At 45.2% G+C, this 27,088-nt stretch overlaps 1 protein-coding gene across 3 annotated transcripts in view; it reads left to right on the top strand.

Moving 5' to 3' along the window:
* The window catches only part of LOC122206075 (multidrug and toxin extrusion protein 2-like), a 59,412-nt gene extending 32,787 nt beyond the window's left edge, over nt 1–26,625 (top strand). For all 3 annotated transcript variants that reach the window (XM_042914878.1, XM_042914876.1, XM_042914879.1), the window contains 9 exons: nt 854–967; nt 1,872–1,939; nt 11,377–11,485; nt 12,048–12,123; nt 16,665–16,734; nt 17,917–18,049; nt 24,477–24,571; nt 25,599–25,653; nt 25,956–26,625. In XM_042914878.1, coding sequence (XP_042770812.1) covers nt 854–967; nt 1,872–1,939; nt 11,377–11,485; nt 12,048–12,123; nt 16,665–16,734; nt 17,917–18,049; nt 24,477–24,571; nt 25,599–25,653; nt 25,956–26,185 — 950 coding nt within the window. In that variant the 3' untranslated portion in view covers nt 26,186–26,625. The remainder of the gene's footprint in view (nt 1–853; nt 968–1,871; nt 1,940–11,376; nt 11,486–12,047; nt 12,124–16,664; nt 16,735–17,916; nt 18,050–24,476; nt 24,572–25,598; nt 25,654–25,955) is intronic.
* The last annotated feature ends 463 nt before the right edge of the window (nt 26,626–27,088 follow it).

Here is a 27,088-nt window from a genome sequence, read left to right as displayed (position 1 = left end):
GGTTATGATATCCAGATATCCTTATCCGATACATGATTTGGAAATATTTTCTCCCATTCCGTGGGTTGCCAGACTCTGCTCTGTTGATGGTGTCCTTTGGTGCACAGAAATTTTCAATTTTGATGTAGCTGAAAAGATCTGTTTTTACGTTAGTTACCTGTGAGCAGTATAATGTCAGATCTCGCCGTGTTGCTTTAAAATTTTTTTTTTTTAACGTTTATTTATTTTTGAGACAGAGACAGAGCGTGAACAGGGGAGGGTCAGAGAGAGAGGGAGACACAGAATCTGAAACAGGCTCCAGGCTCTGAGCTGTCAGCACAGAGCCCGACGCGGGGCTCGAACTCACGGACCGTGAGATCATGACCTGAGCTGAAGTCGGACGCTTAACCGACTGAGCCACCCAGGCGCCCCATCGCCGTGTTGCTTTATATACACCTGGTGTTCTGCTTTTAACGGTAATACGCATCGATCATAATTTACTTCTCTAGTTTCCCAGCGACGATCTCCGTGATGCCCCCACCATCCCACAACCACAGCCTGCCTCAGTGAATATCTTCCGTGTGTTCCTATGGAGCTCTATGGGAGGGTCTCTGCCATTGGTACCCAGGAGTGAAATGTGTGGGTGGCAGGGCATACGCGTGCCTCAGTCTCACTAAGTGTTGCCAGCTCTGTCCCCACCATCTCAGACTCCAGTCTTGTTTGACATCTTTAAAATACATTCTTTTTCTGGAGACCTCTGCCTCCTCCCAGTCTCTGGCCCTTTGCAGGAGGCAGCCATGGGAAGTAGAATTGTTGGCGTCAGAGACTGTTCAACGAAAAGTAAAAGCTGTTTTCTCTCTCCCCTGTTCTCTAGGGTGGACTTGGGACTGTTTCCAAGAATGGGGCTCCTACATCCAGCTGGCTGTCCCCAGTATGTTCATGGTGTGCATTGAGTGGTGGACCTTTGAGATCGGAACCTTCCTTGCAGGTTGGTCAGTGGTTCAGCGGAAATCTGAGAACAGCCTGGCGGATCTTGTCTCCACACCTCAAGAGACATAAGTCTTACTGCTCCTCCCTTTCCATTCCGCCGAGCTCTCGTGGGAGTTCTCAGCGTAGAATTAAATCCTTGCCCAACCGTAAGCATATTCGAGTTCAGTGGGCCTTTAGCTCTGCCTCACTGCCCTTCACTTTATAGATTCAGCGAGGGAGGTCATGGTTAAGAGGTGTGCCAAGGTCACGGAGAGGAAGAACTGAAACCTGAATCTGGGTCTCGTGACTCTCTCAGACCTTCTGCTTCAGCTGGCTTTTGCTGGGCAGCATGCAGATTTTTAATCCACTTACAGAGGGACTGATTTGGCTCTGCTTTAGACGTGGTCTTTGTTTCTATCAGAGCTGTGATAATTTTGGTTCTAGGTGTTCCCTGTAGCCATCTTACTGCCAGGAAAGTAATAGAGAACACAATAGAGACAGGATGACACTGATTGGTGTTAAAGGCTCTGGAGACACTTGACCTACTCCAGCTCCCACCACATCAGAGTTCCTCCGTCTGCCTTCCCACCCCCCACATTGTGACCCCGCGTCTGCCCGAGGAATGACCTGCAACTCTAGGAGCCTCGTGTTCTACTTTAAACCTGATGTTTTGTTCCTTGGTGGATACAGACTTGTAGAGTGAACCTGTCCCATGTCGTAGCCGCCTTAGTTCTTGGAAGCTTCCTGGGAGTGGACACCTGGGGTTCTCCTCCGCACAGATCATGAATTCTGCCATTGGCTTTTGCTCCTGGGGGCGATCCTGGCTTCTTTTAAGTTAAGACGCGTTCTGCTTTCACAAGGAAAACGTTTGCTGTGATCCACTTTCTGAGATGTGTTTTGTGTGTGTCTGTCCAACATTTCAGGACTGATTAGCGTGACAGAGCTCGGGGCCCAGGCCATCATTTACGAACTGGCCTCTGTAGCCTACATGGTAAGAACCGTTGAGGTGAGACCCAACACCTTCTCTGCACAAACTCTGCTAGGCTGTTGGCATTGCGTTCACTCGACACCCCCCGCCCCCCCACAGGCCGCGCACTGGGGAGAGAGGAGAGCCAGACAGCAGGAGAGAGAGCACACGGGAGGGAGCGTGGATTTTGGAGCCAGACACTGGGTTTGAGTCTTGCCATGCTGTTCCCAGCTGTGCGACTGTGAGCTCATTACTTAACCTCTCTGAGCTTCCGTTTTCTCATGTACAAAATGGGGAAGAAATGCTTCCACCGAGTGAAGGTAGAATATGATAACGTGTTAAAGCACTTGGCGCAACGCCTGGCACGTTTACGCCACAGATACGGAATCGGTGGTGCTGGGATATGATGGAGAGCGAGATGGGGATGTCCCCTGCCCTCCCGTGGCCTGTGGTCTGGTGGGGAGACAGAGACAAACAAGTAAACCGGTAAACGAGAGCATGACCGACACAGATGACGCGTAACCATAGAAGCAGCAATAAAAGTCTGAGGTGCGTAAAACCAGAGCTGTGTGCTTTCAGGCGGGGTCGTCAGAAACAGTCCTCCTGAGTTGCTGGTTAAGCTGAGACTTGAAAGGGGAGAGGAGCCGGCCCAGGGAGCCCGAGCGTGAGAGCTGACTGCGGAGCCTGAGCAGAGGCTCCGGGATGGAAAAGAGCATGTGGCGTGTTCAGGGGCCCCAGACAGGAACCTGGCTGACGGGGTTGGTGAGGAAAGAAGAGAGACGTGTAGAAGCCGGCTTAGGGGAGGACAGGTGTCTGGGGGTCTGGAAGGAGGCTGTTCGAATCATCTGGGTGAGCACCTAGGAGCCCGCTGGTGGGCGAGGAGAAAAGTGGGTGAGTTAGTTGTGCGGGAGGGCAGAGGTGACAGGACCTGGCCGGGGTTTGGGTGCGGGACGCAAGGCAATGAGTAGGGAGAATCACAAACGACCCCAGAGTCTCCAGCTTGAAGAACCGCTTGAAGAGGATGCCTCTGCCTCTTGATACTTGAATATTCCAAACCCGTACAAATCGTCCCTTTGTTTTGTTTCTTATTTTTTTTTCTTATTTTTTACCGTGAAATGTTCATTTTGAGAGAGAAAGAGCATGAGCTGGGAGGGGCAAAAAAGAGAGAGAGAGAGAGAGAGAGAGAGAGACTCCCAACCACGCTCCGTGCTGTCAGCACAGAGCCCAACACGGGGCTCGACTCCACAAACCAAGAGATCATGACTTGAGCCTAAGTCAAGAGTCAGACGCTTAATCAACTGAGCCACCCAGGCGCCCCTGATTCTTATTTTTTTTGAGACCAAGGGAGGCCATCTGGGCAGTGGGATTGTGGGGTTTTTGTTTCCTTTTTTTTTTTTTTTTTTTAATCTTAAAAATGAAAACAAAAAGGTTTTTAGTGGGGATCGATGAAGTCGTTTAGGAATAAAAAGGAAGCATGTCCAGGAGCAAACCCCAAGATGTACAAGTCAGGAAGAGGACAGCTCAGCCAAGAGGGAGGACAAGGCAGTGAGGAACGAAGAAAATCAAGAGAACACGTTGTAGAGAAAACGAGCTATGAAGGGTTCACCGAAGGAGTGACACAGTTGTACGGAGAGCCGCTAGGAGGTGGCGTAAGGCGAGGTTGGAAAGTGTCCCTTGGGTTTTGGGTCATTAGAGACCTTGGGTGGGGACCAAGAGCCGTATTCCAACACGTTGGCTTTCAAGGTTGGTGAAGGAGCAGAGGCTGCTGACGGAGACAGTTCCGTCTGGAGGTTTGGTAGTTGATGGTGGGAAATGATACCATCAAGGGAGGGTTTGGGTTTAGCTTCTGTTTTGAAATGGGGGCACTAGAGTTTATTTATAGATCTGTGGTCAACAGTACCTGTCTTCTAAATCTCTCGTCTTCCAAGTCTTCTCTATTTCTACCTGCTCTGTCACAGGCTTCCTTTTGTTTTTATTTTTAGTTGAGGTAAAAACCACAAAAAGTAAAATTTACCATCTTAACCAATTTTAACTGTGCAATTTATTTTTTTTTTTTATTTTATTTTTTTTTAATTTTTTTTTTTTCAACGTTTTTTATTTATTTTTGGGACAGAGAGAGACAGAGCATGAACAGGGGAGGGGCAGAGAGAGAGGGAGACACAGAATCGGAAACAGGCTCCAGGCTCCGAGCCATCAGCCCAGAGCCTGACGCGGGGCTCGAACTCACAGACCGCGAGATCGTGACCTGGCTGAAGTCGGACGCTTAACCGACTGCGCCACCCAGGCGCCCCTTAACTGTGCAATTTAGTAGCGTTAACGTTGTTGTGCGGGCGGCGCCCCGGGTGGCTCTGTTGGTTAAGCGGCGACTTCGCCTCAGGTCGTGATCTCACGGTGGTTCGTGAGTTTGAGCCCTGCATCGGGGTCTGTGCTGATGGTGCAGAGCCTGCGTGGGATTCTCATTCTCTCCTCTCTCTCTCTCTCTCTCTCTCTGTCTCTCTCTGCCCTTCCCCCACTCATGCTTTCTCCCTCAAAATAAATAAACTTAAAAAAACATTGTGCAGCTGATCTCCAGAAACTTTTCGCCCTGTAAGATGGGAACGCTACCTATTAAACAGTTGCCTCTTTAATTGATTAACTCCTATAATTTAACACTCCTCCCTCAGCTGTTGGGAACCACTATTCCACTTTCTGTTTCTTGTCACAGGCGTCCCTCTGTTAGAGACAGTAAGGCAATGATTCTTCATTATTCCTGTGGAAAAAACAAGTCCCCACAGGGGTGAGCCTACCGTAAAAATTATAAAATACAAAGAAATAGGGGCGCCTGCGTGGCGCAGTCGGTTAAGCGTCCGACTTCAGCCAGGTCACGATCTCGCGGTCCGTGAGTTCGAGCCCCGCATCAGGCTCTGGGCTGATGGCTCGGAGCCTGGAGCCTGCTTCCAATTCTGTGTCTCCCTCTCTCTCTGCCCCTCCCCCGTTCGTGCTCTGTCTCTCTCTGTCCCAAAAATAAATTAAAAAAGTTGAAAAAAAAAATTAAAAAAAAAAAAATACAAAGAAATAATCTAGCATGGGCAAGAGCTTGCACAGATACAACAAACAGGAAAGTTAGAGTTCAGAACTTGAGATGATGGTGTAATAATGGAGGAGTAGAAAAGTATCATGGTTAAAGTCATGAAACCTAAAAGAAGGAGCTGAAACCAAAAGAACGTTATTTGGAGAAGAACCGAGTAAGATTTTTTAATTGACGAATTATAGCCATTCAAATGTAGTACTTGATAAGATCAGCAGATTAGTTAAAGCTGGAAAATAATGAACTTGAAGACCTATCTGGAAATTCCCAGAATAAAACAAAGACATGTAAATAGTTGGAATTAGATACATAGACCAATCTGTGCATATATGATCAAATGATTTTTAAGAAAGAGACCGTTCAGCAGGGACAGGACAGTTTTTTCAGGAACGGATGCTGGGGAAACTGGACATCCACATGCAAAAGAATGAAGTTGCCCTCTTACCTCACACCATATACAAAAATTAACTCAAAGTGGATCAAAGACCTAATGTAAGCCCTAAGCAATAAAACTTCTAGAAAAAGACAGAAGGCCAGAGCTTCACGACATTGGATTTGGCAATGATTTCTTGCGTGTGACACCAAAGGCACAGGCAATGAAAGAAAAAACAGACAAGCCGGACTCGATGAATGAAAAATTCTGTGCATCCAAAGGCCATATTCACCGAATAAAAAGGCAGCCCACAATGGGAGAAAATCCTTGCGAATACTGTGGGATAAGGGATTAGTATCCAAAATCTAGAGAGAACTAAAACTCAGTAGCAAAAAACCAAACTGGATTAAAAAATGGGCAGAGGACTTGAATAGATTTTTTTCCCAAGGAAGATCTACAGATGGACAATAAGCACGTGAAAAGATACTCAGCATCACTGATCATTAGGAAATAATTGACAAAACAACTACATTGAGATGCCACCTTATACACGTTAGAATGGCTACTATTCCAAAAACCCAAACACAGAAGATAACAAGGGTTGGTGGGAATGTAAAATGGTACAGCTACTATGGAAAGAAATGCGGTGGTCCTTCAAAAAATTAAAAATAACGGTGTCATGTGCTGAGGCAGTGTCCCTTTGGGGTAGACCTAAAAAGAACTGAAAACAAGATCTCCAAGATACCTGCACACCTGTGTTCGCGACAGCGTTACGCACAATGGCTAAAAGGTGGAAGCTGCCCACATGCCCCTCGACGAATGAATGAAGAAGCAGAATGTGATATACACATTCAGTGGAATATTACTCAGCCTTAAAAAGGAAGGAGATTCTGATATAGGCTACCAAATGGATGAGCCTTGGGACAATATGCTAAGTGAAATAAGCCAGTCCCCAAAAGACGTACAGACATATACCTCAGACGCATTGCAGGTTTGGTTCCAGACCACAACCGCGAAGCGAATATTGCAATAAAGTCAACAAGGTAAAGTTTTTTGGTTCCACGGTACATATAAAAGTTCTGTTTACGTTACACTATAGTCTTAAGTGTGCAACAGCATCTGTCTAAAAGATGTCCATGTCCTAGTTAAAAATACTTCATTGCTCAAGAAAACTAACCATCCTCTGAGCTTTCAGCCAGTGGCAATCTTGGGACAAGGGTCTTGCCTCAGTGTTGACGGCTGCTGACCAGGGTGGTGGTTGCTGAAGGTTGGTGTGACTCTGGCAATTGTTAAAAATAAGACAACCATGAAGTATGCTGCGTTGACCGGCGCTTCCTTTCGTGAACAGTTTCTCTGTAGCCTGTGATGCTGATTGATAGCATTTGACCCACAGCAGAACTTCTTTCAAAATTGGGAGTCAGTCCTCTCAAACCCTGCTGCTGCTTTTGTCAACTACGTTCATGTAATATTCTAAATGCTTTGTTGTCATTTCGACAATCTTCATGGCATCTTCACCAGGAGTAGATTTCCATCACAAGAAACCACCTCCTTGGGGCGCCTGGGTGGCTCAGTCAGTTAAGTGTCTGACTTCGGCTCAGGTCATGATCTCACTGCTCACGGGTTCAAGCCCCGCGTCGGGCTCTGTGCCGATAGCTCAGAGCCTGGAGCCTGCTTCGGCTTCTGTGTCTCCCTGTCTCTCTTTGCCCCTCCCCTGCTCATGCTCTCTCTTCTTTCTCTCTCTCAAATATAAAATAAAACATAAAAAAACTAAAAAAAAAAAAAAAAGAAACCACTTCCTTTGTTCGTTCATAAGAAGCAACTCTTATCCATTCAAGGTTTGTCATGAGGTTGCAACCATTCAGTCACGTGTTCAGGCTCCACCTCTAATTCCAGTTCTCTCGCTGTTTCCACCACATCTGTGGTTACTTCCTTCACTGAGGTCTTGAACCCCTCAAAGTCATCCATGAAGGTTGGAATCAACTTCTTCCAGACTCCTGCTCGTGTTGATATTTTGATCTCTTCTCCTGAATGATGGATGTTCTTAATAGCATCTAGAATGTTGAATCCTTTCCAGGTTTTCAGTTTACTTTACCCACATCACTGTCTATGGCAAATACAGTCTTAACGACACGTAGCTCTTAAATAGTTAAGACTCAAAAGTTAAAGTTTGGTCCACGGACTGCAAAATGGATGTTGTGTTGGCAGGCCCGAAAACGGCATTAATCTCATTGTACATCTCCGTAAGAGCTCTTGGGTGACCAGGTGCGTTGTCAATGAGCAGTGGTGTTTTTGAAAAGGATCTTTTTCTGAGCAACAGGTCTCAACAGTGGGGTTTAAATACTCAGTAAACCATGTTAACAATAATTGTGCTGTCATCTAGGCTTTCATCTAGGCTTTCTTGTTCCATTGATAGGTAAAGCACAGGCCGAGTAGATTTAGCACAATTCTTCAGGGTCCCAGGATTTTCAGAATGCTAAGTGAGCATTGGCTTTGACTGAAAGCCACCAGCTTCATTAGCCCCTAACGAGAGTCAGCCAGTCCTTTGAAGCTTTGAAGGCAGACATTGATTTCTCTCCAGCTACGAAAGTCCTGGGTGGCATCTTCCAACATAAGGCTGTTTTGTGTGTGTTGAAAAGCTGCTGTTGAGTGTGGCCACCTTCATGAGTCATCTTAGCTCGATCTTCTGGATAACCTGCCGCAGCGTCTGCATCAACACTTGACATTTCACCTCTCACATTTACATTATGGAGATGGCTTCTTTCCTTAAACCTCCCAAACCAACCCCCGCTAGCTTCAGACTCTCCTTCCACACTTCCTCACCTCTCTCAACCTTTACAGAATTGAAAAGAATCAGCCTTGCTCTGGATTAGGCTTTGACTTCAGGGAACGTTGGGGCTGGTTTGACCTTCTGTCCAGACCACTGATCCTTTCTCCACATCAGCAATAAGGCTTCACTGGACTAGCACTTTTCCTTTCCCTCGAGAACTTTTCCTTTGCATTCACAACTTGGCCAACTGGTGCAAGAGGCCGAGCTTTCAGCCTGTCTCCGTTTCTGAGATGCCTTCCTCGCTAAGCTCAGTCGTTTCTGGCTTTTGGTGTCAAGTGAGAGACGTAAGACGTCCTTTCCCTTGAACACATAGAGGCCATCGTAGGGTTATTTCTTGGCCTAATTTTAATATTGTTGTGTCTCAGGGAAGGGGGAGGCCTGAGGAGAGGGAGAAAGGTGGGGGAACAGCTGGTTGGTGGAACAGTCAGAACACGCATAGCATTTATCAGTTAAGTTTGCGGTCTTAAACGGGCTCCGTGAACGAAGTCTACAGTTCGTTTGATCTCATTTTTTGTTCACTTTATTACATTTCCTTTAAAAACTATTTGGGTTAAATAGTCGAAGAACTTTTTCCTAAGACTATATGGAAGGTAAGCTGTGAGCCATGCACATACGAAAGAGCCTTTATTTTTCCTGTACACCTGTTCAGTAATCTGAGTGTAGAATTCTAGCTTCAAAACAATCTTTCCTCAGAATTTTTAAAGCCTTGCTCTATGTTCATCTGGCATTTGAGTTACTAATGTGAAATTTGATCTTAATCTGGTTCTTGTTCCTTTGTGACAACGTGGGTTTTCTCTTCGAAAGTTTTAGCATTTATTTCTTTGTCCGTGTAGTTGTGACATTTTTCAAGTGTGGGTTGCTCTGCAGGTACTTCTTTACTTACCCTGCTCATTAGCACTTGGTACATACCCTTTCAGAACGAAGGCTTTTGCTTTCCTCAACTCTGAGAAGTTTTAAAACTATTACTCTTTCTCCCTTTCTGTACCTTTTTTCTGTTCTCTCTTTTCAATTGCCTGTTGGGTGGAGGTTGATCTCCAGTATTGAACTTGGTTTTTCTTCATCCGCTAAGAAACGTGGCGCCAGAGGGGCTCAGACGGTTGAGCATCCAACCCTTGATTTCGGCTCAGGTCATGATCCCAGGGTTGTGGGATTGAGCCCCCCCACCCCCACCCCCGTCTTGGGCTCCATGCTGAGCATGGAATCTGCTTAAGATTCTCTCTCTGCCCCTCTCCCCTGCTTGCACGCTCTCCAAAACAAAAAGAAAATCTCTTTGTCTTTTTGTAATTAAATTTTTTGGTTGGTTTTTAGTTTCCAAGAACCCCTTCTTTTTCTCTTACAGTCCCTTCTTCATGGGAACCTGTTCCTTTTTTTTTTTTTTTTTTCTTTTCTGCTGTGTTATCTTTTAAATATCTTTGGATACGAAGTGGAACCTTCAAACATTCTCTTCTGTTCTCTGAGTCACCTCATTTGTTTCCTCTGAAGTCAGTTGGTCTCTTATTTATCTTGGTCTCTTTTGCAGGTATGTTCTTTGGTTTTCCTCAAAGATCTGGTGATCTTTATTGTACTTACGAAAGAGTGACTACGTTTAAGAAAGAGCGAATACGTTGATTGGTGAAATAAACGGCTGGCGTGGCTTTTCTGATCTTGTTATTTGGGGATGTTTCTCTAACAGACCTCTCCCCTGAACGGGAAGGACCGGTAGGGAGCCGAGTCCAGAGGTGTCTCTGTCATGTGGCATCTTCATTTTAGGGTTTGTGGGCAAGGAGCAGGGAGCAGGCAGTCTGACCTCCCCTCCCATGTCCCACCTGTCCCCAGGACACCACATGGTTCTGAGGTGCTCACACCATGCAGGGAGCTCTCCCACTTTGCTTTTCTACCTTTAGCCTAGTCCTTCTGTGTTCAGTGGGGCTGGGAGGGAGGACCAGGTAGGCGATGGGGTCTGGGTGTGCTGTTCGTAGTGGATCTGATCTCCCCGAGTACCGCTCACCACCGCCTCGCTGATGGACCTGAAGCCTCCAGCCTCCTGATGCTGCACTGAGAACAGCTAGCAGGATGTGGCCTCCGCCTGTCTGTATTCTGGACTGTGGTTTTCTGTGGTTCTTCCCCGGGGTGATGACATCACTTCCCCTCTTCCAGAAGCCAGTGTGCTCTCGTCTTCTCAGTGATGTGTGAATGAACTTCTTTTCTGTGCAGCATCTTGACTGATGTTTTAATGGTGTTTGGGAGGGAAGAGAGTTAAGCCTGTGAGCTAGTTGTCCATCTTGAACCAGAAGACAATTAGGTATATACTCTGGGCATGCAAGTCTTATAATGTTTTACAGAGTCTGTCCGTGGTTTCTCATTTCTTAACCGAGTGTGTATTTTACCAACTCAGGCTAGTTCTCAAAACAGTAATAAGTTAGAGGTGGTCGGGAGGATGCTGTTTCTGGTAGGAATGAGAAGTTAAAGCTGGTGTATAAATTGTCGGCAGACATGACAGCGAAAACCAGAGTTTTCTATACAACCCATGTTATTCGAACAGCTCCCGAGAGCAGCACTGTATTTATTACAGGATAATGACAGGAGGTCAAGAGCACGGCTTCGGAGATTGACTAATGGTCTGTGTAAGAGCAAGGAAGCTTATAGCTTCGGATTTCCATAATGAATGATGAAAAATGAGATTTTGGGGACACATTTCAGTGTCCTGGATAATTAGAAGTATGGAATGTTGGACACAGTGGAGTTAATGGAGTCAGATTTCATCAGCGTTCATCAGGTTCTTACACTATGCCAGGCTTTGAGCTAAGTGCTTTTCCGTGTGGTTCATTTAATTTTTACAAATTATCTCTGTATTTATAATGCATTAAATCTTACCTCGTGGAATGCAGCTAGATTGAATTAAGTCTCGATGGTACGTGTCCGGCCAGTGAAGGAGGCGCTTTGCCCTGAACTCCCACTGCGTTAAGAGATTCTGCCCTGATGGATGTGATACAGGTAGCAGTCAGGGCAGCCATTATCCTTGTTTAGGAACGAAGAGGTTGGGTGTGAGCGGGACTGAGCGATTGGATTGTGGTCACACAGCTCAGCTGTAATAGAACCAGGTCTAGAACACGGACGATTGTCTCTGTCTAGGGTTCTTGCGTGGTTGGACCCTAGGGCACTAGCATTCTCGCAGGCCCTCTGACTTCTTACGATCTGTGATTGTTGGTTCTCAGGTGCCCCTTGGCTTTGGTGTGGCGGCCAGTGTCCGAGTGGGCAATGCTCTGGGGGCAGGGAATGCCGAGCAGGCTCGGGACTCCAGCATCACCGTTCTCCTGTGTGCGGGTGAGTTGAAGCAGGTCCGCTCTCTGGCGTCCATACTGATTTTTTGTCTGATAGGTTACGGTACACGTTTCGGAGTTTCTCTGGGGAATGGATTTATATATATGGCCTCAGCTAGAATATTCTTTAAGCCCTTTTCAGGTCACTCAGCAAAATGAAACTTCTAATGGTGATTTTCCGTTACCGGGCACCAATGAAATGGTACACTCGGTAAGACTGAAAAGTCTTCAGATTGTTATCACACGCGGGCTTGTTTTCTGACCAAAGCCTGTATGACTGAGTCTCCGCATCCCCGGACTGCTGCCTCTTCGAGCAGTTTTACTGTTTTGGAATCTGAGCAGTTAGAGAAGATTCTGACCGTATAGACATCTCACCGAGCATCTTTTTCTATGAATGTGCCTTCGACAAAGGAGTGAGAATCAGGACTTCCTTGCTGTTTTCAAGAGACAGTAATAAACACTTGTAATTGGGACATTTCTGAAATCATTGACGCCAGTCTCTCCTGAGACTGGATTTATTACTTGGGACAACTGTCACTTCCCGCTGCTGCTTCTCTATTTTCCAGGTGTCTGCGCTCTCGTAGTGGGCATTGTACTCTCAGCGATGAAGGATGTGATTGCCTATGTATTTACCAGTGACAAGTATGTACCCATCTTCTAGAACGATGTTTTCCGTTTTATGCTTTTTTCACTGTACTTTTCTGGTTCTAAGAGGTGAGTAGTATCTTGCTTCACGGGAAGTAGGGCAGCCAGCACTGAGAACGCCGGTACTCCATTGGAATGAAATTGGACGAAGGAAGCCCATGGGCACTGTCCCCGTTCCTCCAGTACCCAATTCGTTCATTTATCGAACCCCAGTGGCATTTCTCTCGTGCTCAATGCTGGTTCTGCTCAGAAATACCTAGAAAAAGCACATGGCATGTCCTCGTCCCCAGAAAGGCACGTCCCAGTCCAGAGCACGCTGACAGCATGATGCGTGAGTCAAAAGGGCAGAATTTATATAAACCACTAACTCAGTCTTAGGTTGAATTTTATTGCATTTTCTGTAACTCTGTGTTTGCATAGTTATTTAGATATAATGAAGTGTCTTTTGAATAAACCAGATCCTTTTTATGAAAAGGTTTCGGTGATTTGCACTGTTTGCCTCAGATTACTTTCATAAAGAAATTCAGTTGAGGGGCACCTGGGTGGCTCAGTCGGTTGAGTGTCCAACTCTTGATTTCAGCTCAGGTCACGATCTCATGGTTCATGGGTTCGAGCCCCGCGTCGGGCTCTGTGCTGACAGCTCAGAGCCTGGAGCCTGCTTCCAATTCTGTGTCTCCCTCTCTCTCTGCCCTTCCCCCACTTGTGCGCTCGCTCTCTCTCTCTCTCTCTCTCTCTCTCTCTTTCTCTCTCTCTCTCTCTCAAAAATAAACGTTAAAAAAATTTTTTTAAGTAGCTGATTTAAGGGTTTTTCTTGCTCCAAAGTCTGGGCACCCTCAGAGATTAGTCTTATTAATTGCTTTGCTCCCTCCGTACAGGTGCCATACATTCTTGTTTCTTTACATGAGTCATATTTTTGGTTGAAAACTGGACATTTTTTACATCGTAATGTGGCAATTCTGGAGATCAGAACCGCCCCCATCCCCCAAGGTTTTTTGTTGCCGCTTGCTGGCTTCGTGGCTTTTATGAACTAATTTGGTGAAGTCTGTATTTTTTGTCCGGTGTGGCCACTAAAGTCTCTGTTGCATTAGCTTGCTGATCGGCTAATTACTGGACCAAATTTCCTTAGCTCCATGCATCCCACTTACCTCCCACTCTGCGGAGGGGCTCTCTGTGCGTGTATCAGGGTAGCCTTCAGCACTCGGCCAGGCAGTTTACAGCTTGGCCTTCGCCCTCATTTCCTGCCTGTGCGGAGCCTCAAGTTCAGCCAGAGGTGAGAGCTTAGGCCCTCTCCGGTCTTTCTTGAGCACATACCCAGTCATATGCCTGCGTGTGGCCTTTTAGATTCTCAGGGACGTGTCAGCTTTGAAGCCCCTATGGATGTCTCCTTGCCCAGCCTTTCCTGCCGAGCTTGTCGGTTAGTCTTGTTTGTGCCAACTCTTATCCAGTGCTTCAGGCAGAAGCACCTAAAACATTTGCCTGCAGACATCTCTCAGAGGCCAGCTGGAGCACTGGCCAGGTTTGAGTCCAGAGAAATAAAGACAGCGTTTCAAGGGGAGTCTTTTGAGGAACAACCTGACAGGTGGTCTCTGTGCAAAATAATGGCTGTTCCTTGGGAATGAAGCTTTGAAAAGCTTCCGCTCCTTCTTCCTCCTCCAGTCCTGGAAATAGGGACTGTTACTTATCAAGGTTACTGCTGAGCTGGGAGCCGGGGATGGTACTCAGGTCAGTGGCAACACCACAGACGTCGCTGTTACTACCAAGACTCGGCAGCTTCCCTTGAGGAAGCACTCCCCAGGTCACCGCAAGCCGTTGGTTAATGTCTAGAATCCGAAAAAAATGGATTCTGACCATATTTGCCGGTTTCTGACAGTTTTCTTTTTTTCCCGCGAATGGGCCATGCCTTCTTTGTGTGCTTTGTAATTTTATGTTGAAATGACATTCTGAATATTGTAACACAATAGCTCTGGAGATTAGGTTCTCCTCCCTCCTCAGGCATTGCTGTTCTGCATTTGTCCCGTTTGCTTAGTGATTTTTCCAAACCATTTTTTTTTGGTTTTGTTTTTTGTTTTACAAAGACTATGTTGCTTGTCGTGTGTGGTGTCTGTTGTCTCCTCAGTGAGCCAGTGGCCCGGCAGATTTCCTCAAATGCCTTGATCCAATAAGAAAAGAACATTTTTAAAAAGTTCTGTCTCTCTCAATTATCTGACAGGCACTGCGTGGGAAGCAGCCTCTGTGCTGGGCCCGTAGTGAACCGCCAAGGAGATCAAAACCCACAACTCTGACTTTTGGAGCACGAGATCCTTATTGTCCAACATGCCACCAACTAGCCACACCAGGAATGCAGGCAGCCATCCCTACACCTGCCTGCCATGGGACCAGGGGACAGGAAGCGGTAGCTAGTCTGTGAAACCCCAGGATTCATGGATACTTACTAGGCTCATTCTTCATGAAGCACTGCGTGCTTCAGGTTTTCAGCTCGACTCCAGAGTTGTGAAAACGGTTGATTTTGACATTTCTGGCCAGTTCAATCATTGTTTTGGTAAAAGGATTGATTCTTGGAGCTTCCTCCTCCATCAGCGTCCGTCATGTCATCTGGATATAGACTTTGCATACTAATCTGACTTTTTTTTTAATATAATTTTTTAGATGTTTTTATTTTTGAAAGAGAGAGAGAGAGAGAGACAGAGCATGAGCTGGGAAGGGTCAGAGAGAGAGGGAGACACAGAATCCGAAGCAGGCTCCGGGCTCCGAGCTGTCAGCACAGAGCCCGACATGGGGCTCGAACCCCCAGATCGCGAGATCACAAGCTGAGCCGAAGTCGGACACTTAACTGAATGAGCCACCCAGACGCCCCCTAATCTGACTCTTAATCCATATTGTAGGTTAGTTTTTTTTTTTTCCTGGAAATCTTCCAGATGTTATTTGTGTCTTTGCACATGCTTAGGCATAGGTGAATATTTTTTCTTTTATTTGGTGTGGCACTTTGTAGACTCAGTCCGAAGTGCTGAATTTTTCTTTAGCTCTGGGATATTTATATAAATGGTAGAACTTCTGGATGAATCTGACTTGTCTCTTCTCTCCTCCTCTGTGCTTGGGGTCATTTCTTCAACTTTACCTTTCAAATTGAGATTTAGTATTTTGCCATGTCTGTCTCATTATTCAGTCTTCAAACAGAATGTTTTCCTGTAATGGTCATATTTTTTTGTTTCATTTTTCCCCCCCGATTTACTCCTTGTTCCTTGGATTCGGTGGTGGCTTTTGTGTCACCTGTTCTGCATGCTCATTTGGGTCTGTCCTTTTTGTGTGCGGGCTGTTGATTTTCTTCCGAGTCCGGTGAACACTGGGCTAATGTCTGTATTTGAATGAAAGACGATTTTGATTAGTAGGGATAGTGTACCATGAGGCAACTTCACAGTCCTATGGATCTATTCCAGAGAGGTCTCTCCTCTGGTGAGAGGGCTGACTGCAGGCTTTGTCTGTATTGGTGGTACCTGTTGACCAGCAACCTTCCCCTTTAAGGCGAATGGGAGGGAAGCAGAAAACTTCCTTTGGGGAGAGTACGATAGCCTGTTTCATGTATTCCAACCACATTGGCTCCCTCTTTTTTGTTTTTGTTTTTCAAATGTGTATTTACTTTTGAGAGACAGAGCATGAGCAGGGAAGGGGCAGAGAGAGAGAGAGAGAGAGAGAGAGAGAGGGAGACGAAATCAGGAGCTCCAGGCTCAGAACTGTCAGCACAGAGCCCGACGCAGGGCTGGAACTCAAGCTCTGAGATCCTGACCTGAGCCAAAATTGGATGCTTAACCAACTGAGCCCCCAGGCGCCCCCGTCTGCAGGTCTTCAGACCCCTCCAGCTCTGCTGTGTCTCTCTCCAGAGTCCCAGTATCCCCACTGTCATCCCTCCCCAGACGGACCTTCTACCACATTCAGAGTTCAGAGGATCCATGAGGGGGCAAGTGTTTCCTGTGTGAACACTGGCCTTCACCTCCATCTTTGAGGAAGTGTCCCTTTCACAGAGGAAGATTACCAGCCATAGGCTGAAACATTTTTTTTCCAACCTGCACGTTTTTATACTCCTAAGCAAAACTTTAAGAATTATCCTCTAGGGGAGCCGGGGTGGCTCAGTCGGTTAAGCGACCGACTTGGGTTCAGGTCATGATCTCGCGGTTCGTGGGGTTCGAGCCCCACGTCGGACTCTGTGCTGACGGCTTGGAGCCTGGAGCCTGATTCGGATTCTGTGCCTCCCTCTTTCTCTGCCCCTCCCCTGCTCACGCCCTGTCTCTCTTTCCTTGAAAAATAAATAAACATTAAAAAAAAAAAAAAAGAATTATCCTCTATAGTGGCAGCCTAGGCCATGCCCCTTTTCTAACTAAGAAAATTTAGTGAGGTTTTATTGGGTACTCGTTTTGTCAAATAGAAAAGTTGTGTTTTCAGTGAATTACTGATCCGTTAGTTAGGTTTGTCAGATCAGTAGTAATTAATATACTCCACTTAAATGTAATTTTGGGGTCACTGACCACTTTCTTTTCCTCCCACAGAGATATTATTTACCTTGTGAGCCAAGCGATGCCTATTTTTGCTCCCTTTCATCTATTTGATGCCCTTGCAGTGAGTACCTGGAGTGATTTTACCCCCACCTAATATGCATAGCAAGATTTGTTTTGCGTTTCTAGTTTTGAATTAAATATGCGATTTCATCCTTGAGAACAGAGAGTTCTTGCCACAAGCGTTCTTTTTTTTTTTTTTTTTTTTTTTTTACATTTATTATTTTTGAGAGAGACAGAGCACTAGTCAGGGAGGGATAGAGAGAGAGGAAGACACAGAATCCGAAGCTGGCTCCGAGCCGTCAGCACAGAGCCCGGTGCGGGGCTCGAACTCACGAACCGTGAGGTCATGACCTGAGCCAAGTCAGACGCTTAACCGACTGAGCCACCCAGGCGCCCCTTGCCGCAAGCATTCTTCACCGTTTGTGGGAAAGATGGGTGACGCTAGAGTATAACATCTCAAGGTAGAAGAGACCAGAGCTATCCAGCCTCCTCTTTATCTGGGGCCTGAATGCCCTGTGTGGCTCTTAGCCACATGAGCAGGCCCGTATCTACTGTATTGTCCATGGCAGGCCAGGCCACCTTCGAGTTGACCGTGACCACGAGAAAGTCTTTCTCTAGGCTGATCTTCTGTGGGTTTGTAGGAGTTTGAAGACCCTTCTGCTGTACCCTGGAATCATGCCTTGAGTCGTCTTCCCAATTTCAGCAGTTAGCCCTCATGACTTGATTTCTAGGTCCGTTTGCCATCTTTCTTTTTCCCCCAAGGAGTTTCTTCCGTTTTATTGTTACCAGTCTGAAGGTGTGATACCCGATTGAATACCAGCTGTGGTAAGAACAGTGTGGAAGAGAACGATGGTTGCCACCACTCTGACTCTGGGCATTTTTGAAGCCCATGGTCCCATTCCTGTTTCTCAGCTATGATATCAGACTAGTTTCTGCTGAGATTTCCATCAGTGAACCTTAAACTTTTTTTTTTTTTTAATCATACACTTACAAAATATTTTTAAGCAAAGATTTGAATAACATTACCTGTGGGTTTCTGATGAAAGCCGCTATAGCTTATTGTCATTAACGTAACTTTAGAAGCAAAACGTTTTTATCTCTTACGTAACGTGCAGTTCTTGTTTTGAGATAGAACTGTGTGATCACATCCAAACCTGGGATGTATTAATGTAATATTCCTCACGAACCTGACACGAGGGTAGGTACACGGCTGTAATGGTGGTCTTGGTATTCCTCTCTTCAGGGCACCTGTGGTGGAATCCTGCGAGGTACAGGAAAACAAAAGATCGGTGCTATCATGAACGCCATCGGTTATTACGTGTTTGGTTTTCCCATTGGAGTATCTCTGATGTTTGCCGCAAAACTTGGGATAATAGGTATGTTTTTGATTCCTCAGTGATTAACCTTGAATCTCATTTGTCATATTAAGATAAGCTGCTTGAGATATAAATTAGCTGACCTAAGGGGCCCCTGGGTGGCTCAGGCGGTTCAACATCCCACTCTTGATTTCGGCTCAGGTCGTGATCTCACGGTTAGTGAGTTCAAGCCCCACATCGGGCTCCACGTTGGTGGTGTGGAACCTGCCTGAGATTCTCTCTCTCTGCCCTTCATGCTTTCTAGCTCTCTCTCTCTCTCTCTCTCGAAAATAAATAAACTTAAAAAAAAAATAGTTGACTGATAAGTAGCCCCTGTGGAATTGTTTTCTCTCAAAATAGTTACTCCTCTGCCTTCTCTGTACCAAAACCCTGGAAAGGTAGTCTTGAAAAAAGTAGACATGATCTGTGTCCTCAGGATGAGACCAAGATTAAGTAATTACACGGTAATTCCATTTGGATTCAGTACTGCAGGCGAGAAGAACTGGGTCCTGTGAGCACCTGTGAGTTCCCTCACTGGTTGGAGGGGACATCTGAGCCTTGACGGACTCGCCAGAACTGGCTTGCCCGAAGGTAGTAATGTGTTAGCTTCAGACCCGAGACATGATGAATTACCTAGATGAAGTGAACACCATTTACTGAAAAAGTGTTCTTTCCCCACTGAATGATCTTGGCACACTTGTCGAAAATTAGTTGGCCACGGACGTAGGAGTTTATTTCTGGACTCTGTTCCTCTCCACTGGTCTCTCTGTCTAAACCAGTACGACTCTCTTCTGGATTACTGTAGCTGTGTTTACTACAAAACTTACTGTTTTGAAATCAGGAAGTGTAAGCCTTGCAACCTTGTTCTTTTTTTAATTTTGTTTTGGCTATTTGGGGACCCTTGGAATATTCCATATAAATTTGAGGGTCAGGTTTTCCATTTTTTGCAAAAAGGCCATTAGAATTTTTATCAGGATTGCATTGAATCTACAGACTGCTTTGGAGAGAATATTGCAATCTTCAGTCCTCCAGTCCATGAACACAGGATTTCCATTTATTTAGGTCTTTAATTTCTTACAGCAACGTTTTGTAGTTTTCAATGTTTTTTGCTTCCTTGGTTAAATTTATTCCTAGATATTTTATTCTTTTGGATGCTATTGTGAATATAATTTTTTTATTGATATCTTAGAGAGAGCACAAGTAGGGGATAGGGGCAGAGGGAGAGAGAGAGAGAATGAGAATCTTAAGCAGGCACTGTGTGGAGCACGGAGGCAGGGCTCGATCCCATGACCCTTGGGATCATGACCTGAGCTGAAATCAAGAGTCAGACGCTCAGCTGACTGAGCAACCCAGGCGCCCCTAGAACTATTTTCTTAATTTCCTTTTCAGATTGTTCATTGATGGTATTTTAAACCACAACTAATTTTGTGTGTTGACTATGTAAGTTTACTGAATTTATTAGCTGTAGTATTTTTGTGTGTGTGAATTAAAAAAAATGTTTCTAAGTTATTTATTTAGTTTTGAGAGAGAGAGAGAGAGAGAGAGGGAGCACACAAGCCAGGGAGGGGCAGAGAGAGAGATAGAGAGAGGGAGACAAGAATCTGAAGCAGGCTCCAGGCTCTGAGCTGTCAGCACAGAGCTGGATGCGGGGCTCAAACCCACAAACTGTGAGATCATGACCCGAGCCAAAGTCACAACTGACTGAGCCACCCAGGTGCCCCTGTGTGTGGATTATTAAAGATTTTCTATGTATTGAATCAAGTCATAATTAAATAATTTTACTCCTTTTCTAATTTTTAAATTTTACCTTTTTCATTGTGGTAAGTGTACTCTTTAATCACCATCACCTATTTCCCCCATCCCTCTAACTCACCTCCCCTTGGTAACCATCAACTTGTTCTCTATAATTAAGAATCTATTTTTTAGTTTCTTTCTTTTTCTTTTTTCTTTGCTCACTTGTTTCATAACTTAAGTTCCACATGTGAGTGAGATCCTATATTTGTCTTAATCTGACTTATTTTGCTTAGCATTGTGCTCTCTAGCTCTGTCTATGCTGTTGCAAATGGCAAGATTTCATTCTTTTTAATGGCTGAATAATATTGCATTGTGTGTATATGTATCACATGTTCTTTATCCGTCCATCTATTGATGGACACTGGGTTGCCTCCATTATCTTCGCTGTTACAAATAATGCTGCAATAAACATAGGGGTGCATATATCTTTTTAAATTAGTGTTTTCGTTTTCTTTGGGTAAATACCCGGAAGTGAGATTGTTGGATCATAGGATAATTCTGTGTTTACTTTTTGGAGGAACCTTTGTACTGTTTCCCTGAGTGGCTGCACAGATTTGCATTCCCACCAGCAGTGCATGACGTTCCCTTTTCTCTACAGGCTCACCAACACTTTATTTCTTGCCTTTTTTTTTTTTTTTTTTTTTACTGTTTTTTTCTAGCCGTTTTGACTGGTGATGTCTCATGGTTTTGGTTTGCATATTCCTGGTGATTAGTGACCTTTTCATGTGTCTGTTGGCCATCTGTATGCCTTCTTTGGAAAAATGTCTACTCAGGTTCTCTGATCATTTTTTAACCAGATTTTTTTTTTCCTGGTGTTGAGTTACAGAAGTTCTTTATATTTTTTTGGTATTACCCCCTTACCAGATACATCATTTGCAAATATTTTTTCCCGTTTGGTAGATTGCCTTTGTGGTTTTTGATGGACTCTTTTGCTGTGCTAATAAAGCTTTTTCTTTTGGTCGAGTCCCAATGGTTTTTGCTTTTGTTTTCCTTGCCTGAGGAGAGATATCCATAAATATGTCTAAGAGATTACTGCTTATGTTTTCTATAAGGAGATTTATGGTTTGGGTCTCACATTTAGGCCTTTAAGCCATTTTAAGTTTATTTTTGTGAATGGTGTAAGAAAGTGGTCTAGTTTCATTCATTTTCATGTAGCTGTCTAGTTTTCCCAACACCATTTATTAAAAATGTGTTTTCTGTTTAAGATTTTATTTTTAAGTAATGTCTACACCAAATGTGGGGCTCAAACTCACAGCCCTGACATAAAGAGTTGCATGCTCTACTGACTAAGGCAGCCAGGTGCTCCCCAAAAAAGACTTTTCTTTTCCCCGTTGTATATTCTTGCCTGCCTTTCTAATTTTAATGGATTTTATTTCCTTTTTCCTGCCTTACTATTGTGGAAAGAACTTATACAGTTTTAACATTTTTCTATATTCTTCTACAGTACTTTTATTTTCAAGTTTAAAAACTAAAAAACTGAAATTCATACGGTGTGAGACCATATTCATAAAGAGCTTTTATGCTAACCTTTTGTATATATAATGTCACTTAAGTTTAGATGATGACCACATAAGATATTTCCCACAAGTTCCATTCTAAACATGAAGGAGCTAAAACTTGAAGAGTTTAAGTAATTTGTCCCACAGATAGTAAGTGATGAGAAAGGATTTGAACCCAGATAATTTGCCTCCTTGGTGGTGCATGTTGTCTCTCTCTCTTTTAGCAAATTATTATTATTATTATTATTATTTTTTTTTTGGAAATTATATCCTTTATCAAGATTCTAAATGTATAGGATTGTACAAAATAATCTATCATGTGCTTTGGGGTAAGTTGTTATACGTGTTTTCTACATATATATTCACATCTGTATCTTTAGCTTTCAGTAACAGTGAATTTTATTTTTGAATGTGTATTTTTTTAAGAGTGAACGAGCGAGCATGAGCAGGGAGGGGCAGAGAGAGAGGGAGAGAGAATCCCAACCAGATCGAGAATCGGACGCTTACGCGACTGAGCCACCAGGCCTGAATTTTATTTTCCTTAAGAAAAAAAAATAGTCTAATTAGAGGATTGACTGAATGCTTTAGTACGTATTCAGATAGCTCCTTTTTTTCTGTAGTCAACCAGTACATTTTTACTGTGTAAAAATTTTGAGTCTGCTCTTTATTCTCTGCGAAATTTTCATCTTCTAGCTATCATAAGAGCCTCCCTGTGTCCACACAGACAGGTGCTTAGTTTATCTTACTTGTTGGAAATGTTACTTGGTGGCTTAATGAGGAACTGTCTTCAATGTCACCTGTGTTTTTAATGACAGGTACAGGCTGGGGGCCTGTGGGGCATTTGATTAACGTTAGTTAGGCTGGGCTTCATTCTCTATTTGGGACGCACGACTGCCAGATATTTATTACTCTCTCCTAGTGCTACCAAGCACTGTCCTAATCACCAGAGAAAATACTGTTCAACCAAATCGCAAGAGCCGCTGCCCTTAATAAGCTGCTGGGGCTTTACGATTCAGCTTTACTTAAAAAAACAAAACACACAAAAGCGCTCTTATTAGACTCTAAGCTCCTTTAGAGTAAGCAACATGTCAGATTTCCCTCATTTTTTTCGTCCATTAATATGCTTTTTATAATTGTACGTAGTGGGTTCTCAGGTTTGTTAAATAACTTTTAAAGATTTTGTTTATTTATTTTAGAGTGCACACGGGGGAGGTGTAGAGGGAAAAGGAGAGAGAGAGGAGAAAGAGAGAGAGAAGAGAGAATCCCAGGCAGGCTCCACACTCAGCACAGAGCCCAACGTGGGGCTCAGTCTCACAACCATGAGATCATGACCTGAGCTGAAGTCAAGTCAGATGCCTAACTGACTGAGCCACCCAGTGTCCCCAAGATACTTTTAAATTATTAAAATTATACTTTAACGGCATGGAAATGTTGGGAAAATACATTAAGTGTAAACAATTAAATTACCTTTTATTACACTGCCTTGATATAATGGCAGAGGCATTCAGTGTATTTTATTTCAGTATTTTAAAATTGTTTTTTATTCCGGTATTTTTTCTATTTTTCACAAATGCAGGGTTGTACTGAATGTGTAATTTTCCCCTATTCTGTGTTAAAGACGTGGTTTTTAGGACCTCTAATATTTCCTTGCATCATTTCCTTAATGCTCCCAATAGTGGACACTTAAAATGCTTCTCTGTATAAATAAGATTGTGATGAGCATCGTAGGTGTATGAGTTACTAACGTTTCTGAATCTTTCCTTAAGGACGGGTTCCTAGGAATGTAATCACTTGATCAAAGTGTGTAAACTGCCCGTCCACCTAATTCTCAACTGAAGGGAAGTTTTAATCAGCATGAGTCTACAGAGGACCAGCCTCACTGTGCTTTTCCCTAGTGTGGGGCCCCAGACACGGAATGAATGAATTAGTATTCCAGCTCCCAGTTTATACCATGTTCCAACTCCTCCCTCCGCAGCTTGCTTCATAGTGAAATTATTGATACGAAATACCTACTTTGGTACACAATGCTATTTAAGTGGCTTAAATAGTTTCTTCTCATAAATAGTTGGCATTATCATTTTTTTTCATGGATCCCTTTATATTCTCAATAAGCTTTTCCACACAGCAGTTGGAGAGATCTTTTTCGAAATGGGCTTCTGCAAGCTGCCTGGGGGGCTCAGTCAGTAAAGCGTCCAACTCTGGATATCAGCTCCATGGTGATCTCACCGTCGTGGGATTGAGCCCCGCATCTGGCTTTGTGCTGAGCAGGGAGCCTATGTGGGGTTCTCTGTCTCCCTCCCTCTCCCTCTCTCCCCCTCCCCCACTGGTTCTCTCTCTCTTTAAATAAATAAACATTAAAAAACAGAAAAACCCAAAGTGGGCTTCTGAAAACCTCAGGTCTCACATCCACAGATGCACACACCAGTCTTAAGCCCTTCAGTGGTTCCCATTAGAGTTGGAATCAAACCCCGATCTTTCCGGGCCCAGACGCCCATCATCATGTCCTGCTTCCCTGACCTTCTCCCCTCCACTCCCTGGCTCCCCTGCTCCTTCCCAACTGGCCTTCCTGCTCCTGGGACTTGCGGGCCAGTTTCCCCTGGGCCAGGCCTGCTCTTCCCTCCGCCTGCAGGGCCTGTCCTGTCACTGTCACAGCGGGCTCCTCGCCCTCGAGGCCACCTGCCCGTCTCCCTGCCCCTGGGCCGCAGGCCACCCCTCCAGCGCTCTGCCCAGCGTCTCCCACGGCCCTCACCGCCCTGCCAGCCGTCACGCTTGCTTCCTTGTTTGCCCTGTGTCTCCCCCAGCGGCACAGAAGCTCCACGAGGGCAGTGATCCCGTCAGCCTGTTCGGTTCTGTGTTAGACACAGCACTTCAGGCAGCGCCCGGCACAAACAAAGCCAGTAAATGCTTGTTAAACAGTCAACGTATGAAGCGGCGAACAGGCTCGTGCCGTTTTCACTCTTCGTGGGTCCGTTGCTTGCCACCGATCCACCCACGGTGAGCTTGAGTCTAATCCTGGCCCGTAATTATCTCCGTTTCGGGGGAGTTATTTTCACCGCAGCTTATCGTGCAGATCCAGAAGTTTGGGAAGCACGTTAATGACGACGGGAGCGGAACTGGAGGACCTCTGAGCCGTGACTCTCACCCTCCATCCCTAGGTCTCTGGTCTGGATTGATAGTCTGTGTCTTCTTTCAAGCCCTGTTCTACCTGGTGCTCATCTGGAGGACAGACTGGGAGAGAGTTGCGGAGCAGGTAAGAGCGTGTCCTTGGAGAAGCGTGGCTCTTGCCCGGTCGCAATGGCACCGGAAGGACTCTTCGCGGGTCAGAATGCCGAGAATGCCACGGGCGGCGTGACTCCCTTTGACCCGTGAAGACGGTCTAAGGTGACAGGGGCCACGAACATCACATCTCCGCGCATTTTCCTCTGAGTGTAGGGCCGGTGCAGGATCCGCTGACTAGGGCTCAACAACAACAGCAAGGAATTAGCTTAGGAAATACTTTGCTGTTTTCGTATCACAGTCCTTAGGAGAGTAGTCGTCTCTTCCCCCTACTTACACTGAGTTGTTGCGCGTTTTTAGGCCTCTTTCTACCGACATTTTTGGTCCGTGTTATCCATATGCTGAGCGTCTGTGATCGGTGGGAAGTAGGTGGGGCAGAGCCGTACCCCGCACGGAGAGGACAGGCTCTTGACCCAGTGGGCATCGCCGTGTCGAACTGTGAGCCCCGTTTATTCTGTCGAGGCCTGAGATGGGATGGACGGGGGGGCCGGCTTAGGGGCGGTGTCACCGATGAGGAGACGGGAGGATGAGCTCGGGTGCGCCAAGCGTCCCTGCTTACCTCTTGTCCCCCCTCCAGGTTTCTCCCGGCTTTGGCTTTCCTCATCGTGATGTGTGATGTCTTCCGTAGCGCAGTGTGATTCGTGGAGGAAGTAAAGTGTACAGGGTATTAAGTTGGGCCCTAAACTACCCTCTATGTGATAGCACCGTTTGCCTTTAGACTTTCTTCCTCACATCAGTGCTTAGGAACACTGACGTGCACGGTGCAAAAAATGTTACATTTGCAACTAGAGCAGCAGGTAGCTTTTCACATTCTTGTGAGCAGAGCACTGGGGAGAAGAGTGGTTGTTGAGTGTTACATCGTATCGTCACCGGCATTTCAGGCCCAAAAAGGACCGTGCTGGATGGTGGAAACCTTTAGCAATAGCTTGCATGAAGTTTTAACACGAGTACTAGCCTAACCTGACTTACGCTTTGTCCACTTACGTGCCGCTTGTTCTCAGGCACAGGTTCGAGCTGGCGTGAAAGGGATCAAAGAGGCCACACCTGCACCAACAGGTAACAGAGGACATGGTCTAGTGCACTCGCTCTGCCTCGAGAGCCTGAAACGGGTTAGCGTGGCCAGAGTTGCTTAGTTTATGAGAGCCTGCTCTCTCGCATAATAAACCTTGTCTGTGCCATTATTAGAACGGGGAGATCCACTCTGGGTTCTCCTGTGAAACGTTCTTCATGTAACTTCACACATACCAGCCGGTAACTGACGGCATCGTTTACGATGCATTCTTGTGCAACTTCCCGTAATATCCCTTTATTTCTGAACCCCCTACGTAAGTGTATACTCCACTGTTCTCTGCAATCAGATCTGCGTGTGTTGGAAAAAGAAGTCACCGATGAAGTGATTTTACCTGCTATCGTCAGATCCGAGAGCCAGACCCTCCAGCTAATGGTGATAGAAGAAAACAATCAGTATGCGGTGGCCACCGTTGGGGATGTTTTGACAGTGAAGCAGCTGATTTTCTATCGTGGAATGGCTCTAGCTGTTGCTGTTGCTGCCCTGTTAGCAGGAATTTTAATAAGAGTTTTTCAGTGAGCCTGGCTAAAATAGAAGAATTAGCAGCAGCCCACACACTAGACATGGTAATTATTGTGATGTCTGAAGCCCGGGAGGTGACCTCCCAGTTGTGGATGGAAAGGATATCAGTGATGTTTTCTGAGTTATCCCGAGAATCTGCACTATCCTGTTGAAGATCACGAAAGGAGTTCTAAGTTTCTCCTGAACATTAACTCTATCATGGGTGATAAGTCTGTGGATTTGATATTCCCTGCCCTAAGTGTTCTGTACTCTTACATTGAATATCTTCTTTCTTTTGGGAAATTCGTTGCCCTCTAAACTTGATTGCTGATCCAGTTTTGTTTGTATTTCTAGGTTATCGTATTTAATCTTGTTAGTGAGTGTTAAGTGCCTGTTCAAGTGCTGTCTCAGGTATTGCCGTATAAACTTTTATAAAATAAACACCTTAAAATTGAAAACGTGTGCTGACGTGGGGGTGCCTGGGTGGCTCAGTCGGTTAAGCGTCCAACTTTGGCCCAGGTGGTGATCTCGCGGTTCGTGAGTTCGAGCCCCGCATCGGGCTCTGTGCTGACAGCTTGGAGCCTGGAGCCTGCTTCAGATTCTGTGTTTCCCCCTTTCTCTGTCCCTCCCCAACTTATGATCTGTCTCTCTCTCTCTCTCTCTCTCTCTCAAGATAAATAAAATTTTTTTTTCAGTGTGTGCTAATGATATTATAAAATCTATCTAAATGATAACTTTTAGTTTTCGGCTTTTGAACACATTTTTTTGTGGCAACTTTCCTATTAAAGAATCAACATCTGTTCTCTTCTGCTGCTCAGCTCCCCAAATGCTGGCAGTTACAGCTGCTCCCATCCAAGCAGATTTTTAGGGTCTCTATGGGGAGTTTGAGCAGCCCAAATAGAAAATCCTAAAAAACATTAC

The sequence above is a fragment of the Panthera leo genome, chromosome E1 (assembly GCF_018350215.1).
Source record: "Panthera leo isolate Ple1 chromosome E1, P.leo_Ple1_pat1.1, whole genome shotgun sequence".
Lineage (NCBI taxonomy): Eukaryota > Metazoa > Chordata > Mammalia > Carnivora > Felidae > Panthera > Panthera leo.
This window is presented reverse-complemented; position numbering and strand designations above follow the sequence as displayed.